An 18,434-nucleotide genomic window follows, 5' to 3' on the forward strand; every position below is an offset into this window, starting at 1 on the left:
TCCCCTAATTATACTTCTTATTGCTATTAAAGACAGTTTACATACTCACTTTTTTTTTTTTTTTTTTTTGTGGGTCTGGGGATGGAAGCCAGGGGCATTTGACCTCTGAGCTACACCCCCTGCCCTATTTTTTATTCTTTATTCTGAAAGTGGGTCTCACTGAATTGTGGAGGGCCTCACTAAGTAGCTGAGGCTGTCTGTGAACCGTGATCCTCCGGTCTCAGCCTTCCGAATGCTGGGATTACAAGCGTGCGCCACCACGCCCACTCACTTACTTATGTATTTTTTGGGTGCTGGACACAGCATCACAGAGCCACATCCCATGCATTCTTCTTTTTTGTTTTTGATACTGGGGAGTGCCCCCAGGGGCATTCTACCTTTGAGCTACACCCCCAACTCTCTTATTTTTAAATATGAAACAGAGTTAGGCTAGGCTGTTGAGAGTCTCATGGTGTTGCCGATACTGTTCTTGAACTTGCTTTTCAGTCTCAGCCTCCCAAGTACTGCGATTACAGGCATGCACCACTAAGCCCTGCTCCATGCCTTCCTATTTATTTATTATTTATTATTTTTATTTTTGGAGGTACTGGGGTCGGAATCCAGGGGCATTCTACCTCTGAGCTACACCCCTAGCTCTATTTTTTGTTCTTTATTTTGAAACAGGGTCTCACTGAGTTGCAAGGGGCCTCACTAAGTAGCTGAGGCTGTTGGCAAACCACTATCCTCCTGTCTCAGCATCCCAAATGCTGGGATTACAAGCATGAGCCACCACCACGCCCAGCTCTTCATACTTATTTTTATCTTGTCTACTTTATTTTGTGTGTGTGGGTCTGGGGATGGAACCCAGGGGCATTTGACCTCCGAGCTACACCCCCTGCCTTATTTTTTTATTCTTTATTTTGAAACAGGGTCTCGCTAAGTAGCTGAGGCTGTCTGCGAACTACAACCCTCCGGTCTCAGCCTCTCGAATGCTGGGATTACAAGCGTGTGCCACCACGCTCGGCTCTTTTTCTTTTGACATTGGGAATTGAATCCAGGGGCATTCTACCTCTGAGCTGTACCTCCAGTCCTTTTTGTTTTGAAGTAGGGTCTTGCTAGGTTGCTGAGTCTCACTATATTGCTAAGGCTGGTCTGGAACCTGCTATTCTCTTGTCTTAACCTCCCCAGTACTGAGATTACTGGCGTGCACCACCACACCCAGCTTATCTTGCCTGTTTTTTTGGGTAGGGAGTTTCATCTGTTTTTTTCACTGCTGTACCCCACTGCTTCGAACAAAGCTTGAAACATAATAGGTGCTCAATAGATAATTGTTTAATAGATGAAGCAAATAAAATGTGCCTTTAAACTATGGGGCATATGAATGTCAAAGAGGGGAGCACATGAACAAGAATGTCAGCTGACCTCCGCTGGTGACTTCAGTAGAGAGGGAAGGCTTGAACCACCCACCTCAATGACAGCCCTGTATTAGTCATGCAGTAGGTGCTTGGTCACAGAATCCAATACTTAATACTCCACCCTGGAGAGGAAGGAGTCCTCCAGGGTCAGCCTCAGACAGCTGCATCTTTTCTGTAAACCGACCAGTATGCCCAGCTGGTATTTGTCTTTCTATGATTTCACCTGGTCAAGCCCAAAACCTCAAGGCTCGGTGGGAAACTGTAACCTTTTTGGGGTGGGTGGTGACAGTTCTCCAGGGCTTGGGCCCTTAATTCAGCCATCCCACCGGCGGTACCCCTCTGGATAACGTGGATAAGCAGTTTGGATTTACAGTGGATGCTTCCCCTTTTCCTCAAACCCCCATGGCCAATTACTTTAAAACCTCGGAAACAGGTTCTAAGACTGAGGCCCGGGCCCTCTCCCCTTGCAGCTGGCGGGAGGAGATGGGGCGGGGCAGTGAATCAGCACTCGCTCGGACTGATGCAGCTCGCATTGCCGCCAGGGGTCCTCACGGCCGCGGGTTAGAACTCCAGCCTCCTCCGCCTGCGCGCTATGCCCGCTGGGAGATGTAGTCTCGACCGCCCCTTTGTCCTTGGTCTCCTCAATGCGTCAACCCGAGGCGGAGAGAACTACAACTCCCAGGGACCCATGCGCCGGAGGGAAAGCAGGGCGGGGGGCTGAAGGAGGAGGGGTGCCTGGACAATCTGGGGCGAAAGAACCCTAGTGAGTCGAAGAAACAGGTGCATTGGGGGCGTCGGGGAAGTGGGGGGACGCTCAGAAGTCCGCGGCGAGCCGCACCTACCCGGGGCTAGGAGCCGGAGTCGCGGAGGCCGAGGGGCCTGGGCGGGGCCGGTGGGCGGGGCCTCGCGTCACGCGTGGGCGGGGCCGCAGGGGGTCGTCCGCCCGCGGCACGCACAGCAGCCGCAGCCGCCTCGCGCCCGGTCCCGCGGTCGCAGCTAGTGCCGTCTCCTCCGCGCCGCCGCCTCAGCCGCTCGCTTCGTGGGTCGGTCCCTCCGGCACACGGGTTCCAGCCGAGCCGCAGCCGCCCTTCAGGCCATCCCGGTCTCCCTCCTCCGGCCCAATCCAGCCCGCGAAGATGGTGGACCGCGAGCAACTGGTGCAGAAAGCCCGGCTGGCCGAGCAGGCGGAGCGCTACGACGACATGGCCGCGGCCATGAAGAACGTGAGTGTCTCCTCCCCTCCCCCCGCTCGCCCGGCCCCTCCCGGGACGCCGTCCTCGGCGTGGAAGGCCCGGGGTGGTCGCCCGTCGCAGTGGCGGGGTGGCCGGCCCATCTCGTTCAGCCAGGGGGCTAGGGAGGGTCCTAAAGCGATCGGAACCGGGTGGTGACGCGGCTCTGCCAGCGTCCCGGGGCCCGCAGCGCGGCCTCGGAGGCCCTCCCGGGCTCGGGCTGGGGCGGGGTCTTGCAGGGCTGGGCTCGGGAGCGGGGTCTCCGGCCCCCGCGCCTCTGGGTCCGCCGGGGACCCGAGCGGGGGCCGGCGCATCCTTTGTGCCCCACTTCCCCTCCTCCAGCCTAGGCGTGGGGGCGGGGGACCGCATGGATGCGGTTCCTCTTTCTCTCCCCGATGTCTGGGCGGCGCCTTTCCCATTCACTCAGCAGGTCTCCCAGTTTTCCACCCCCCACCCCCAATCTTCCCCATAGTTTCTCCTGACAGATCTTTTAAGGAACCTTCCCGAGAAAAACTCAGGCTCTCCTGAAAACCTGGAATCGATGGTGCAAAATCGAAACCTCCTTGCTCACGTTTTTCCTTAACAAAAGGCTCCTCCATCCATTCCCCAAAGCAAGTCCTCTGGCAGTTAGGAAGGGGGGACGTTTGTCTCACTGGCATTCTCATTGATTGTTCTCCACGTGCCATCTCCATTTTTCTTAACGTTATTGTATGGAAAAGGGTAGGTATTGCCTTTAAAATAAAGGTTGTGAATGTTAGCTGACTGATTCAATTTGTGACATATGCTGTTTCTTCCTTGAATTTAAGCACGCGTATGTTGAAATTCTTATAAGTTGAGAAAACATATTCTGTCTGATCTGATATTGCAAACAAAGCGGTGGTGGGAGGCAGTATCAAGTCATTCCAGAAGATTCTGCATTTGTCATATTGCAGAGAGCCTAGACTGGGTGGAGGCTGGGAGGAGTTATTTTAAAGGGGAAAAAGTCTGTTGGTTAAAAAAAAAAACGTTAGATAAATCTGAGGCTTTTAAATTCTATTTTATTTTAAGCGAATGCATTTTTGTGCTGATGAAAAGAGAATACTGATCTCCAATTGTCGCATTTTATCTGGGATACAGATTCCTGCCTGTGTTGCACCATTTTGTCACTAGCACTACATTTATCTAGTGGGTTGGCAACCAGATTGATATTAATAGTGGGGGAAGTACTGAATATTATAAAATGAAACGCAGAAGAATTAATCTAATTAATGATTTAGGTCTTCCACTGTCTTAATATTTAACTTCCTGCCTTATGTAACAAAGGCTTAAAAATGCATCTCCAGTGTGAGGTGGATGCAGGAGTGTACCTTGCATGTTAAATCACATAGATGAAGCCGAAGAGGCATAGCAGATGAATTTTCACATAACTTTACTACATCTTAAGATGATGGTGCTGATGCTTTCATAATTAAGCCATCTGCATTAACAAAAAAGAATTCTTACCTCATTAAGGAAGAGAATTGGCTCAGAAATTGGGAATATTGCTGTATTAATGTGTTGCCACTGTTGATAAAACATTTTCATGCTACAGTAATACAAGCTGGGCTTTTTTAAAAAAAAATGAATATTAGAAATTTCTTTACTTCACGTTATTCAGATCCTTCTAACTTTTCCATATTTCTAGTTTCACAGGAAAGTGAGTGACCTCGCACCTATATCCATAGCAACCCAGTGATGTCACACACAATGACACAGAGGCTGCAATGCACCTAAGGGCTGGTAGGGAGTTTGCAAATGGCATTTGTCCAGGGTAATGCAGAAATTAGCTGATCAGCCAGGTGGAATTGAGTCCTTCATCTTCACCAGGGAAGAACTGGTCCAAAAAATAAGAATTTCATTTACCCTTAGACATGTAACTTAGTGACCTCTAGATGTGCCTTATTCACCTTCTCTAATTTTCACCTTCTCTTTCTAATTTTCTTAACAAAAAAAATTTAAGGTACTTTTGTTATTTGTAAATCTCACATTTTAAAATTAGGCAATGATGGAATAGAAATTGAGATTTTAATATATGATCATAGTGTAGGGGTGAGATGTATATTTGAGTTATCACAAATAATCTTGGGGGAATTTTAATAAAAACCTTTAAAAATCATGGCTTCCTACTGGGTCATTTCCAGTAACTGTTAGGGAATGAGATCCTCTTATAAAACATTTTAGATCCGGATTTGTCAGAGTTGTCTTTTGCTCTGTTTGACAGTATGGAGGAAATCACAGTAAAATATCTTTTTTTTGGGGCGGGGGTGCTGGGGATTGAACTCAGGGACATTTTAAGTCTGAGATATGCCCCCAGCCCTATATTTTATTTTATTTTGAAACGGTTTTATTAAGTTGCAGAGGGCCTCACTAAGTAGCTGAGGCTGGCCACAAACCTGTGATCCTCCTGTCTCAACCTCCCAAGTAGCCACCACATCTGGCTAGTAAAAATCTTTTTATAAACTTACTATGGTTTTGAGGAAATGGCTTATCTCCTAACCTTCATTTTCCTCATTTGTAAAATGAGGCAACATTTAATTGAAAAATTGGGGAATGTAGTTAATATTCTAAAATAATAGGGTACTTACACAACTGTTTCTTCCCCTGTTTAAAAAGTGATTGCGAAGCCGGGCGTGGTGGTGCATGCTTGTAATCCCCGCGCTTGGCAGGCGGAGACAGCGATCGGAGACAGGAGGATCGCGCAGGTTCTGTTTCCAAATTAAAATATATTAAAAAAAAAAATAGGTCTGGGATTGTAGCCCTGAGGTAGAAGGGTTTCCAGGAACCCCAGTACCACCAAAAAAAAAAGTGATTGTGAGCTAGGCAAGGTGGTGCACACCTGTAATCGCAATACTTGAGATTCAAATCATGGATTTGAGCCCAGCCTCAGCAATTTAACAAAACTCAAAAATAAAACTTTAAAACAAAAAGGTCTGAAGGTATAGCTCAGAGGTAGGATACCCCTGGGTTCAACCCACGTTACAAAAAAGTGATCAGGAATGGGGGGTATAGTTTAGTGATAGTGTGTTTAGCATGTTTGAGGAGGCCCTGGGTTTAGTACACAGATATATACACCTCATAATGAGAACTTGGAAAGTAGGAAGAAAAAAACTCAGCCTTACCACTTAGTTGAGCTCTTTGGAAGGCTGAAGTCTTTTGATGATGGGAATTAAATTTTACTTGCATTTACTGAAATTATCCTGGTAGTAACAGTGTTTGGATCTGTGCATTGATATGTGAGGTATAACATTTTGAAAAGGAGGAAGAGTTGGGCTGTATAAGATAAATGTGTACAGCCGCGCACAGTAGCCCTTACATGTAATTGCAATACTTTGGAGGCTGAGGTAGAGATTGCTGGTTTGAGGCTAGTGAGCAGTAACTGAGAGAGACCTTACTTCCAGAATAAGGTTCAATCCCCAATGCCACATATAACACTAAAAATAAATTTGTAGTCTTGCACATAAGGATAATGCAAATGAATAGGTGCTTCCTACTTGTGTAGTTTCCCAAACCACATTTTTACCTTCTGTGATTTCATTTACCTGGAACCAACTACCCTCCTAAAATATTATGTGGGAAATTCCAGAAATAAGCAACTAATCCTTTTATTTTCTTTCTTTCTTTTTGTGGTACTGGGGATGGAACACAGGGGCATTCTACCTTCGAGCAACACCCCCAGGCCTATTTTTTATTCTTTTATTTTGAAACAGGGTCTCACTCAGTTGCAATGGGCTGTCTGTGAACCTCGGTCTTCCTGTTTCAGCCTCCTAAATGCTGAGATTTACAAGCATGTGCCACCGTGCCCGGTTGCAACTAATCTTAAATAACCCTCATTGCAGTTTGTTATAATTGTTCTGTTGTATTATTATTGTTAATCTCATACTGTGCCTAATTTATAGATTTAAGCTTTATCATGGGTATGTATGTAGAGGGGGGGAATGATGAGGTATTTAGGACTGTCCGGTGTTAGGTATCCACTGGGGGTCTTGGCACATACCTTCTTTGGCCAGGGAACATACCCTCAGCGGGGGACCACTGAACTGCCTTGTGACTTTTTAATAGTCTCCTAAGAAGTTAATATTCTAAGTAGGCTACTGGTACTTGCCTCAGGGGGAAGGAAAGGCTCTGGGCTACTAAGTTCCTTGAAGATACCAGGTTAAGCAATCCAGCTGGGTAGTTGGGGGCATGGGTGGTAAAAGGCTGTCATAATTATGTATAAAAGCAAAACTTCCTAGTAGAATCAATAGACTTTAAAATTCATACTATCTGAAATATTCCATCGTTTTTGTTAGCTCTTCCAGGAGGCTAGATCGATAGTCATTATCACTAATGGAATAAGGACATCTTAGATCCTTTAGAGGTGGAGTTCTGCCAGCCATTATTCTAAGTCATGTGGTTTGAATTGTTCTCTTATTTGGGGTGGAGAGAACACAGATAACAGTTTGCTTTTCATGTGGTATCCTTCACAATACTGAAATGAATATTAAGTGCTTTTTTCAGTAATTTTTAAAATCTCATGTATCTTTCGCATTTTGAGATTAAAGATGTTGCTAACTTCACATCCTCATTACAGTCCTCTAACAGCAAACCCCAGGTAGGATTTCATCCTTAGTACTTGGGGAATCATTATTTATTAAGTCAAACTCTGAATTATTAAAAAGAATAGAAATGGGGCATGGTGGTATATGCCTGTAAGCCTAGTACTTGGGAGGTTGAAACAGTATTGCAGGTTTGAAGCCAGCCTCAGCAACTTAGCAAGACCTTGTTTGAAAATAAAAAGGGTTGGAGGTACAGCTCAGCATTAGTGTGCCCCTGGGTTCAATCTCCAGTACTATTCACACACATAAAATGGAGAAATTTTTTTTAAAACCAAACTGTAACATTAGCATAACATAATAAAAGCAATTTCAAGTGTGCCGTCGAGTAAGTACATTGGTTTAGTACATTCCACAGTGTTGTGCAACCATCACCTCTGTCTAGTTAAAAATATGAGCTGGCCGGGCGTGGTGGCGCACGCTTGTAATCCCCGCGCTTGGGAGGCAGAGACTGGAGGATCGCGCAGGTTCGAAGCCAGCCGCGCGTGCTGGCTTAGGAGACCCTGTTTCCAAATAAAAATGTAAAAATAGGTCTGGGAGTGTAGCCCAGAGGTAGAAGGGCTTCCAGGAACCCCAGTACCACCAAAAAAAAAAAAAAAAAAAAAAAAAAAAAAAATATATATATATATATATATATATATATATATATATATATATATGCTGAAGCTGGGCATGGTGACACATGCCTGTGATTCCAGTACTTAGGAGGCTGAGCCAGGAGGATTCCAGGATCCTGGCCAGCCTCAGCAATTTAGCAAGGCCCTCTGAAACTTAGACCATTTCAAAATAAAAAAATGAAGTAGGGCTGGGGTTATAGCTCAGAGGTAGAATACTTCTCAGTTCAATTCCTACTGCCAGTTTAAAAAAAAAAGGTGATGCTGGTCTGGACTAGAGCTGGCTGGATTTCAAACTGATAACCAGTTTAGGAATATGTAAATAGTGAAGTACCTACAACTCACAGCCAGTGATAATTGGTTATCCCTTTGTCTTTGTTTTCAAACATCTGAACCTTTATAGAGTAAATTGAAAAAAATAAAAGGCTTCACCTAGGTTTGTGTTATAAGTCATAGGACTTAAAAGCCGTATGACTTTCACTCAAATAAGAGCAATTTGCCTGAGATCTGAGCAAACAATCATTAACTATTTGGAGATTACAGAAATACTCCTAGTGTTCTGGGGACTCATTTGTAACCCCAAGGGTGACTGTATTAAAAATGGCTTCCCTGCTGGGCAGCATAGTAGTCCCCTAGCGGACATTGCACAGCACTGAGGGTGGTGAGCTGTTCAAGCCTGGCCCTTCTGAATACATGGGACTCCAGTATAAGAGCTTAAATGAGTTGTTTTGCTTACCAGCTTGCTCCGAAGGCTGTGGGGCTGAATAAGTGGATGAGAATTATCCTCTTTTTTTCTTTTCTTTTTGTCCCCCCCCCCCCCCTACTGGGGATGGAACCCAGGGACATTCTACCTCCCAAGCTACACCCCTAACCCTATTTTTTATTCTTTATTTTGAAACTGTCTCACTGAGTTGCAAGGGACCTCACTAAGTACTTGAGGTCCTTAGTGAGGTCCCTCCAAGAATGCTGAGATTATAAGCATGCGCGCCAACACGCCCAGCTCTCCCTTCGGTTTCTGGATCCCAGTTCCACCATCCCTAACCCTTTGTCAGTAGGGCATTTAATTAATTCTGTATTCCTACCAGATTCCATAGGATATGGAAGAAAGCAAGGACCACTATATGTATGTATATATGTGTGTGTGTATTTGCATATGTATGTATAATACCATATGCCACCATGCTCAGCTATCTTTCAAATTTTGATTTTACTAAATATAAATTTGAAAGTGGGCTGGGCATGGTGATGCAAACTTGTACTCCTAGTACTTGGGAGGCTGAGGTTGAGACAGGAGGATTACAGGTTTGCGGTCAGCCAGCCTCAGCTATTTAGTGAGACCTTTGCTTGGCAACTTTGACCCTGTTTTTTTTTTTTTTTTAACTGGGGATCGAACCCTGGGCAGTGCACTTGCAAGGCAAGTGCTTTGCCACTGAGCTACATCCCAGCCCTTGTTCCTGTTTTAAAAAAATAGGGCTGGGGGTGTGGCTTAGAGGTAGAATTCTCCTGGGTTAAATTCCAGTACTGCCAAAAAAAAAAAAAAAAAAAGAAAAAAAGAAAAAATGGTTACATGAGAGGTGATCAAAAAGCCAGCTGTGTGGCACAAGCCTATAATCCCAGTACTTGGGGGATTGAGACAGGAAGATCGCAGGTTCAAGACTAGCCTTGGCAATTTAGCTAAGTACTCAGCCATTTAGTGAGGCCCTGTTTCCAACTAAAAAATAAAGCAGCCCAGCTGGTGTCATGGCACATGCTTGTAATCCTAGTACTTGGAAGGCTGAGACAGGAGGATTGCTGGTTTGGAGCTAGCCTCAGCTACTTAAGGCCTGCTGCAACTTAGTAAGATCCTGTTTCAAAAGAAAGAACAAAAAATAGGTCTGGGGATGTTGCTCAGAGGTAGAAGGTCCCTAGGTTCAATACCCAGTATTGCATACATAATATAAAATAGAACTGGGAATATGGCTCGGAGGTAGAAAGTCCCTGAGTTCAATACCCAGTACCAAAAGGAAAAAGTGATAAAGCCGAGTGTGGTGGTGCACGCTTGTAATCCTAGTATTTAGGAGGCTGAGGCAGGAGGACCACAGATTTGTGTCCAGCTTCAGCTGCTTAGTGAGATGTTATTTTAATTTAATTAATTAATTAATTTTTTTTGGTTGTACTGGGGATGAAACTCTTCTACCTTTGGGCTATACTTCCAGACCTATTTTATATTTTATTTGGAAACGGTCTCTTAAGCCAGCGCGGCTGGCTTCGAACCTGCGCAATCCTCCTGTCTCCACCTCCCAAGCATGGGGATTACACGTGTGTGCCACCACGCCCAGCGTGAAATCTTACTTTAAAAAATTAAAAATAGGCCGGGTGTATAGCTCAGAGTTAGAATGCTGGGTTCACCCCAGTACCACACAAAAAAGTGATCAACAAAGGCCCCCAAAAAAGTGCAGTGGCATGTGACAAAAATCCCAGCTACTTAGGAGGATGGAGCAGGAGGGTCAATTGAGCCCAGGACTTGGAAGCCACAGCCTGGGCAACATGGGGGGAATCCCCATCTAGAAAAATAGTCATGTAGCTGGGCGTGGTGGCGCATGCTTGTAATCCCAGCATTTGGGAGGATGAGACCAGAGGATCGCAGTTCACAGACAGCCTCAGCTACTTAGTGAGGCCCTCCGCAACTCAGTGAGACCCTGTTTCAAAATAAAGAATAAAAAATTTGGCAGGGGGTGTAGCTTGGAGATCAAATGCCTCTGGGTTCCATCCTCAGACCCGCAAAAAAAAGAAAGAACAAAAGAAAAATAGTCATGTATACATATTGTGTGTGTGTGGGGGAGGTAGGGAGGGAGGGGGATACTAGGAATGGAACCCAGGGGCCTTGTACCTCCAGGCTGCATCCCAGACTTATTTTATTTTTTATTTGGAAACAGGGTTTTGCTAAATTGTTGAGCCTAAGTTGCTGAGGCTAGCTTTGAATCTGTGATCCTCTGGTCTCAGCTTCCCAAGTACTGTGATTATAAGCTTGTGCCGCCACGCCTGGTTCTCTAATTTCATTTTATTTTAATTAATTTATTTTGCGGTACTGAAAATGGAACCCAGTGGCATTCTACCTCTGAGCTACACCCCCAGCCTTATTTTTTATTCTTTATTTTGAAACCCAGAGTCTCACTGAGTTGCAAAGGGCCAGCTGAGGCTGTCCTTGAACCGTGATCCTCCTGTCTCAGCCTCCCGAATGCTGGGATTACAAACCCAGTTCTAAATTATTTATTTATTTATTTATTTATTATTTATTTATTTATTTATTTATTTTGCGATGCTGGGAATTAAACCCAGGGGCATTTCTACCTCTGAGCTACATCTCCAGCCCTATTTTTTATTCTTTATTTTGAAACAGGATCTCACTTAGTGAGCTTAGGGCCTCACTAAGTAGCTGAGGCTGTCTGTGAACTTCTATCCTCCTGTCTCAGCCTCCCAAATGTTGGGATTACAAGTGTGGGCTATCATTCCCGGCTTCTAATTCAATTCTCTCTTTCTTTCTTTCTTTCTTTCTTTCTTTCTTTCTTTCTTTCTTTCTTTCTTTTTGTCTGGGGATGGAACCCAGGGGCATTCGACCGCTGAGCTACATCCTCTGCCCTATTTTTTATTCTTTATTTTGAAACAGGGTCTCACTAAGTTGCAGAGGGCCTCACTAAATAGCTGCGGCTGTCTGTGAACCTGATCCTCCTTTCTCAGCCTCCTAAATGCTGGGATTACAAGTGTGTGCCACCACGCCCGGCTCTTCTAATTTCTTTTTAACAGAACTGTGTCAATGTAAGCCAAATTGCCATCAGTCTTGTTTGTAAGGGTGCATTCTACACTGAAACATCGTTTTGTGTGTGTGTGTGTGTGTGTGTGTGTGTGTGTGGCTGAGGGTGGAACCCAGGGGCTTTTCTACTTCCGGGCTATACTCCCAAACTTATACTTTTTTGGAAACAGGGTCTCATTAAGTTTCTGACAGCCTCACTAAGTAGCTGAGGCTGGCTTCGAACCTGTGTGATCCTCCTGTCTGTTTCCCAAGTGCTGGGATTACAAACACAAGCGTGCACCACCATGCCTGGACGCCCTGTGGCTACCATCCATCTTATTTCTTGATCCTGGAGGTACAACCAGTGACTTTGTAAGTTCTAGTTATACCACCAACCATATTTTATTTATTTTAAAACAGGGTCTTGGCCAGGCATGGTGGTGCATGCTTGTAATCCCAGCATTCAGGAAGAGGAGACTGAAGGATTGTGGAGGGCCCTTTAAAAATGAGACTCTGTTTCAAAAAATAAAAGACTAAAAAATAGGACGGGTGGGGTGGGGCAGGGTGGGGTGGTGTAGCTCGGAGGTAGAATGCCCCCTGGGTTCCATCCCCAGTACAACAAAACAAAAACAGAAAACAGGGTCTTGGCTAGGTTGATGAGGCAGGCTTTGAACCTGTGATCCTCCTGTCTGTCTCCCAACTATTGTGATTACAGGTGTGTGTTACCCTCTCAGGCTAAGAACACTTTTTTTTTTTTTACTTGTTAAATGCTGGTAATGTGCCACATGACACCCAAGTTTGGTTGTGAAGAGGTGAATAAAAGAGTGTTCCTGTGTGTATAGATTCTTAACATGGCATTAAATAAAATTCCAGGTAGCCTCACTGTTAACCCTCTTCCTCTTCGGAGAGCTCAAAACCCTACCTGGCTGTAGGGCTGAGCACTTGCTCAGCTTTCCTCCTCAGCGTGTTGCTAGAACAGAGGCGTTCGAGTGGGGACTGTGCATTGATGCAGCGGCCTGCAGAACGGGCACTGGCAGTAGCTAGTCTCTTACCCACCCTCCCTAGCTGAGTGGGAAGAGCAGCTGCAGCCATATAGAGGAGTGAGAAATAGCCGAGCGGTAGCAAGAAGAGAGCTTTCAAAACAGATTTCAGCTGGGCGTGGTGGTGAACACTTCATTCCCAGTATTTGGGAGGCCGAGACTGGAGGATCACAGGTTCAAAGCCAGCTTCGGCAACTTAGTGAGGCTCTCAATAACCTAGTGAGACTTTTCAAATACGAAAAGTGGCTGGGTGTGTAGCTTGGAGGTAGAATGCCTCTGGGTTCAATCCCCAGTATCCAAAAAAAAAAAAAAAAAAATACATTTCAGCAGGGCATGGTGGCAGGTAACTACTAATCCCAGCACTTGGGAAGCTGAGGCAGAAAGACCACAGGGTCCAGGCTAGCCTGAGTAATTTAGCCACTTAGCAAGGTCCTGTTTCAAAAATTTTTTAAAAATTTGGGTGTGGTGGTACATGCTTGTCATCCCAGTACTTGGGAAGCTGAAACAGGATCACAGTTTCTAGGACATCCTCAACAACATAGGGAGATTCCCAGCAGCCTAGTCAGACCCTGTTTTAAAATAAAATAGGGCTGAGCGAATTGTTCAGAGGTAAAAGCCCCTGGGTTCAATCCCCAGTGCTGAAAGTCAGTATATAAATAAATAATGGAAGGAGCCAGGTGTGGCGGCATGTACCTGTGGTCTCAGTCAGTACTTGGGAGCCTGAGTAGGAGGCTAGTGGGGTTGAAGCCAGCCTCAGCAATTTAGGGAGGCTTTTAGCAACCTAACAAGATCCTATTTCTAAATAGGAAAATAGAACTGGTGATAGCGATGGGTGTTAGGATGCCCTAGCTCAGTTCCTAGTAGCTTGGAGGTAGGAATACTTTCTCACTTAAGTCACTGCGCACGGGCCTCTTAACTTTCAGTCCTCTTAGCCTTCCACGTATTAGGATTACAGGTGTGTCCTACCTGTATTTGGCTCTAAACTGCCATATTTAAATATCCTAGCTCTAGGAAACAAAGGTGCCTATGGTGCTGGCACTTTAAGGATTTAGAAATAAAATATTTTCCTTTTGTTGCTGGGGATTAAACCCAGGGCTTCACACATGCTAAACTCATGCTCTGTCACAGAGCTGCATCCCCAGCTCTCCTTTCCCCCTACTCTTTAGAAATGGAAGGGAGGGTATTCTATGTTGCTCAGAGTGACCTTGGACTCCTAAGCTCCAGGATTCTGCTCGGCTTCCTGAGTACAGGTCCACACCTCCATATCCTGCTAAGCCTAAGTGTTTTTTTTTTGAGTGAATTGTTTCTATATCCTTCAGTCATAATCTAGCATGAGGTAAGGCATGTCCTTGCCATGGAGGCCTGTGTGGATGGCAGCCATGCAGTTAACTTCGTGCTCCCTGATGTGCTACTTGTATATGAGGCCCTTAGTGTATAAAGCAAGGGGGGCTCACAGGACAGGGAGGGAAGAGCAGTGAGAAGGTCATTCTGAGGCAGTGAAATCCAGTGGGGGAGAGTAGGGAAGGGACATGCTAGAGTATCTTGGGTTTTGGAATGCTGTGCTTCTGTAGGAGTCCATAGTTTGGAAGGCCATCTTCAACAGGACTGAGTACCAAAGTAAAAAGTATCTGTGGCCTTTAAGGTACTGCAAACTATTTGTCTATTGGGTGCTAGGGATTGAACCCACGGTCATTCTTCCTCTGAGCTATACTCCCAGCTCTGTTTTATGTTTTTTTCAGGGGAGGTGCTGGGAATTGAACTAAGGCATTCTACCTCTAAGCTACACCCCCAGCCCTATTTTATTTTTATTTTTTCACTACTGGGGATTGAACCCCAGGGACATTATACCTCTGAGCTACACCCCCAGCCGTATTTTTTTTTTTTTAACAATACTGGGGTGGGGCATTGTACCGCTGAGCTACGCCCCTAGCCCTATTTTTTAAGCTTTTTATTTTTGAAACTGGGTCTCACTGAGTTGTGAAGGGCCTCGCTAAGTAGCTGAGGCTGTCCGGGAACTGCGATCCTCTGGTCTCTGCTTCCTGAATGCTGGGATTACAAGCGTGTGCTACCATGCCCAGCTTCCCCAGCCCTATTTTATTTTCACTTTAAAACAGGGTCTTGCCAGGTATGGTGGCGCATGCTTGTAATCCCAGCGCTTGGGAGGCTGAGACAGGAGGATCGCACCGGTTCAAAGCCAACCTCTGCTATTTATTGAGGCTTTCAGCAACTTAGTGAGACCCTGTTTCCAAATAAAATATAAAATAATTGGTCTGGGGGTATAGCCTGGAGGTAGAAAGCCCCTGGATTTCATCCCCAGCACCACAAAATCACTCAATCAGTCACTCTTAGTAAGATCTTAATGCATAAAACAGGGCCTCAAGCTGGGCGTGGTGGCGCATGATTGTGATTCAAGTACTTGGAAGCCTGAGACAGGAGGATCTCAGGTTCAAAGCCAGCTGTACCAGCTTAGTGAGGCGCTAAGCAACTTAATGAGACCCTGTTTCCAAATAAAACATAAAATAGATCTGGAGGTATAGCCCGAAGGTAGAAGGCCCCTAAGTTCCATCCCAAGTACGACACAACAAAACAAGGTCTTGCTAAGTTGATGAGAGTCTCACTACCACCCCCCCCTTGCGGTATTGGGGATTGAACCCAGGAGCATTCTACCTATACCCTTAGTCCTATTTTGAGACATGGTCTCATTAACTTGTAGAACTAAATAGCTGAAGCTGGCACAAACCTGGAATCCTCCTGTTTTAGCCTTTCAAAGTACTGAGATTACAAGCGTGCGCCACCCTGGCCGGCTCCCAGCCTGTCTTTTAATTTTTTTATTTCATTTTAGTTTTTATTTTATTTTTGTAGTACTAAGGATTGAAATCGGGGGCATTCTACCTCTGAGCTACTACCCCCAGACCCATTTTATGTTTTATTTGGAAACAGGGTCTCACTAAGTTGGTAAGAGCCTCACCAAGCTGCTGAGGCTAGCTTTGAACCTGCGATCCTCCTCTCTCAGCCTCCCAAGTACTGGGATTACAAGTGTGCGCCACCATGTCTGGCTTTATTTTTATTTTGAAACAGGGTCTTGCTAGGTTGATGAGAGTCTCACTACTCGCTGAGGCTGTTCTTGAACCTGCAATTCCTACTTTCTGATGTGTGACATCAGGTCTGGCAGTTCGTTATTTTGAAACAGGATCTTGCTTAATTACTGTGCACTAGCCTCCAACCTGTGATCCTCATGTCTCAGCCTCCCCAGTACTGGGATTACAAGTGTATGCTACCACATCTAGCTACATACGTTTATTATGTTTTTTGTCCCCCCAAAGTCTACAGCACCTCCATATTACCAGAAGGTCTCCCATCTAAGTACCAGGTTCTGAGGTCAGATACATTCAGGGAGGTTTGGCCGTAGGCTATGCCCCAAATTGTCCCTGATTTGCTACAGATGCTCAAATTATCAGCAAAATCTCTTTACATTCTAAGTTGGCCACCTCAAAGTGTAGTTTCTTGCTTAAGGCTTATAGTCCAGATGGCAGATAATTTATTTTCTCCCTTTTTATTTTTTGCAGTACTGAGGATAGAACCCAGGGGTGTTCTACCTCCAAGTTGCACCCCCAACCCTATTTTTTATTCTTTATTTTGAAACTGAGTTTCACTGAGCTTCAAAGGTCCTCACTAAGTAGCTGAGGTTGTAAGCAAACTGGAACCTTCCTGTGTTGGCCTCAAATGCTGGGATTACAAGTGTGTGCCACCATGCCTGGCTTTCTTTCTCCCTTGATTTTTTTTTTTTTTTTTTTTGGCACAGTACTGGGGATGAAACCCAGGGGCACATTCTACTTCTGAGCAACACCCCCAACCCTATTTTCTTTAATTTTTTTTTCTTTTCTTTCCTTCCTTCCTTCCTTTCTCTCTAGTACTGGGGATAGAACCCGGGGGCATTCTACCTCTGAGTGACACTCCCAGCCCTATTTTTTATACTTTATTTGGAAACAGGGTCTCATTAAGTTGCCGAGAACCTCGCTAAATAGATGAGGCCGTCCACAAACTGCAAACCGCAATCCTGTCTCTAGCGTCTCCCAAATGCTGGGATTACAAGCAAGCGTTTACCGCCACACCTGGCTTTCTTTATCCCTGCATTTTTATTTTTAATTTTTATTTTTTGTGGTACTGGGGTTGGAACCCAGGGGCATTCTACCTCCGAGCTACATTCCCCAACCCTATTTTTTATTCTTTATTTTGAAACAGGGTCTCATTGAGTTGCAAAGGCACTAAGTAGCTGAGGCTGGCCTCTGAACCTGGATCCTCCTGTCTCAGCCTCTCAAATGCTGGGATTACAAGCATGAGCCACCATGCCTGGCTTCCACCTGACTTAAGAGGGGTGCTTGCCTTTGGTTGACATCCCTCAGCCTGCACTCCCATGAGGGTGAGTGCAAACCTGGTGGCCCAGTGTGTGGAGAGGGTGGCACAACACCTGGAGGCGTGTGTTCTGCTATTTGTTCCACTGTCACCTGTCCTTACAGGGCTGTTCTGGTCCCAGAGGTTGCTGCCTATCTTTTTCTTTTTTTTTTCTTTTCTGGAACTGGGGATTGAACTCAGGCATTCTATCTCTGAGCTACACCCCCAGCCCTATTTTATATTCTTTATTTGAAAGCGCCTCACTAAGCAGAGGCTGGCTGTGAACCTGCGGTCCTGTGGTCCTCCTGGCTTAGCCTCCCATGTACTGGAATGACAAGCATGTGTGGTCACACCCCCGCCTTTTTTTGAGTATGATACTGGGGATTGAACTCAGGAGCATTCTACCTCCAAGCTACACCTGCAGCCCATTTTATTTTTATTTGGAAACAGGGTCTCACTAAGTTGATGATTGCACTAGAGATTGAGCCCAGAGGTGGTCTACTTCTGAGCTACACATTTATTGGCATGGGTCTGAACAAGGGGCATTCTACCTCCGAGATACACCCCCTGCCCAATTTTTTTAAATTTTGAAACAGGATCCCAGTAGGTTAATGAGAATATTGTTATTTGTTGAGGCTGTCCTTGAATCTGCAGTCCTCCTGTCTCAGCTTCCTAAGTATTGGGATTACAAATATGCACTACCATGCCCGGTTTTTATTTAATTATTTTTTTGTGTGTGGTACTGGGGATGGAACCCAGGGGCATTCTACCTCTGAACCACACCCCCAGCCCTATTTTTTATTCTTTATTTTGAAACAGGGTCTCACTGAGTTGCAAAGGGCCTCACTAAGTAGCTGAGGCTGTCTGTGAATGCGATCCTCTGGTCTCAGCCTCCCAAATGCTGGGATTACAAGCATGAGCCACCATGCCCGGCTGTTTTTATTTTTTATTTTTGGTAATGGGGGGTGGAACCCAGATTTCTTTTACCTCTGAGCAGCAACACTTCCAGCGCTATTTTATTTTTTATTTGGAAACAGGATCTTGCTAGGTTGATGAGAGTCTCACTGCTTGCTGAAGCTGTCCTCGAACCTATGATCCTGCTGTTTCAGCCTCCCAAATACTGTGATTATAGGCATGCATCACCATACACAGCTAGACTTACTAGCATATTTAAAACTGGCACATAGATTCTCAAGGTCTTGCTGAATGAATTATAACAAGCTCTTATTTTTTATTTCCAGTACTCTGTTGCATTTTGACCTTGGGTGTTGTTCATTTATTTATTTATTTATTTATTTACTCTTGGTGATGGGATTGAACTCAGCTCTATCTTATTTTCTCCTTCTTTCCTTCCTTTATTCATTTTTGTGGTAATGGGGGTGGAAC

At 45.2% G+C, this 18,434-nt stretch overlaps 1 protein-coding gene across 1 annotated transcript in view; it reads left to right on the forward strand.

Moving 5' to 3' along the window:
• Positions 1 to 2,530: 2,530 nt before the first annotated feature.
• Positions 2,531 to 18,434, forward strand: part of YWHAG (tyrosine 3-monooxygenase/tryptophan 5-monooxygenase activation protein gamma) — a gene marked incomplete at both ends in the record, with an annotated part of 29,090 nt that continues 13,186 nt past the window's right edge. The window contains one exon of the mRNA XM_080704291.1: positions 2,531 to 2,617. Within this exon, the coding sequence (XP_080560417.1) occupies positions 2,531 to 2,617 (87 nt within the window). The remainder of the gene's footprint in view (positions 2,618 to 18,434) is intronic.

This window comes from Muscardinus avellanarius (assembly GCF_963383645.1).
Source record: "Muscardinus avellanarius genome assembly, chromosome: 10".
In the NCBI taxonomy this organism is placed as follows: Eukaryota; Metazoa; Chordata; class Mammalia; order Rodentia; family Gliridae; genus Muscardinus; species Muscardinus avellanarius.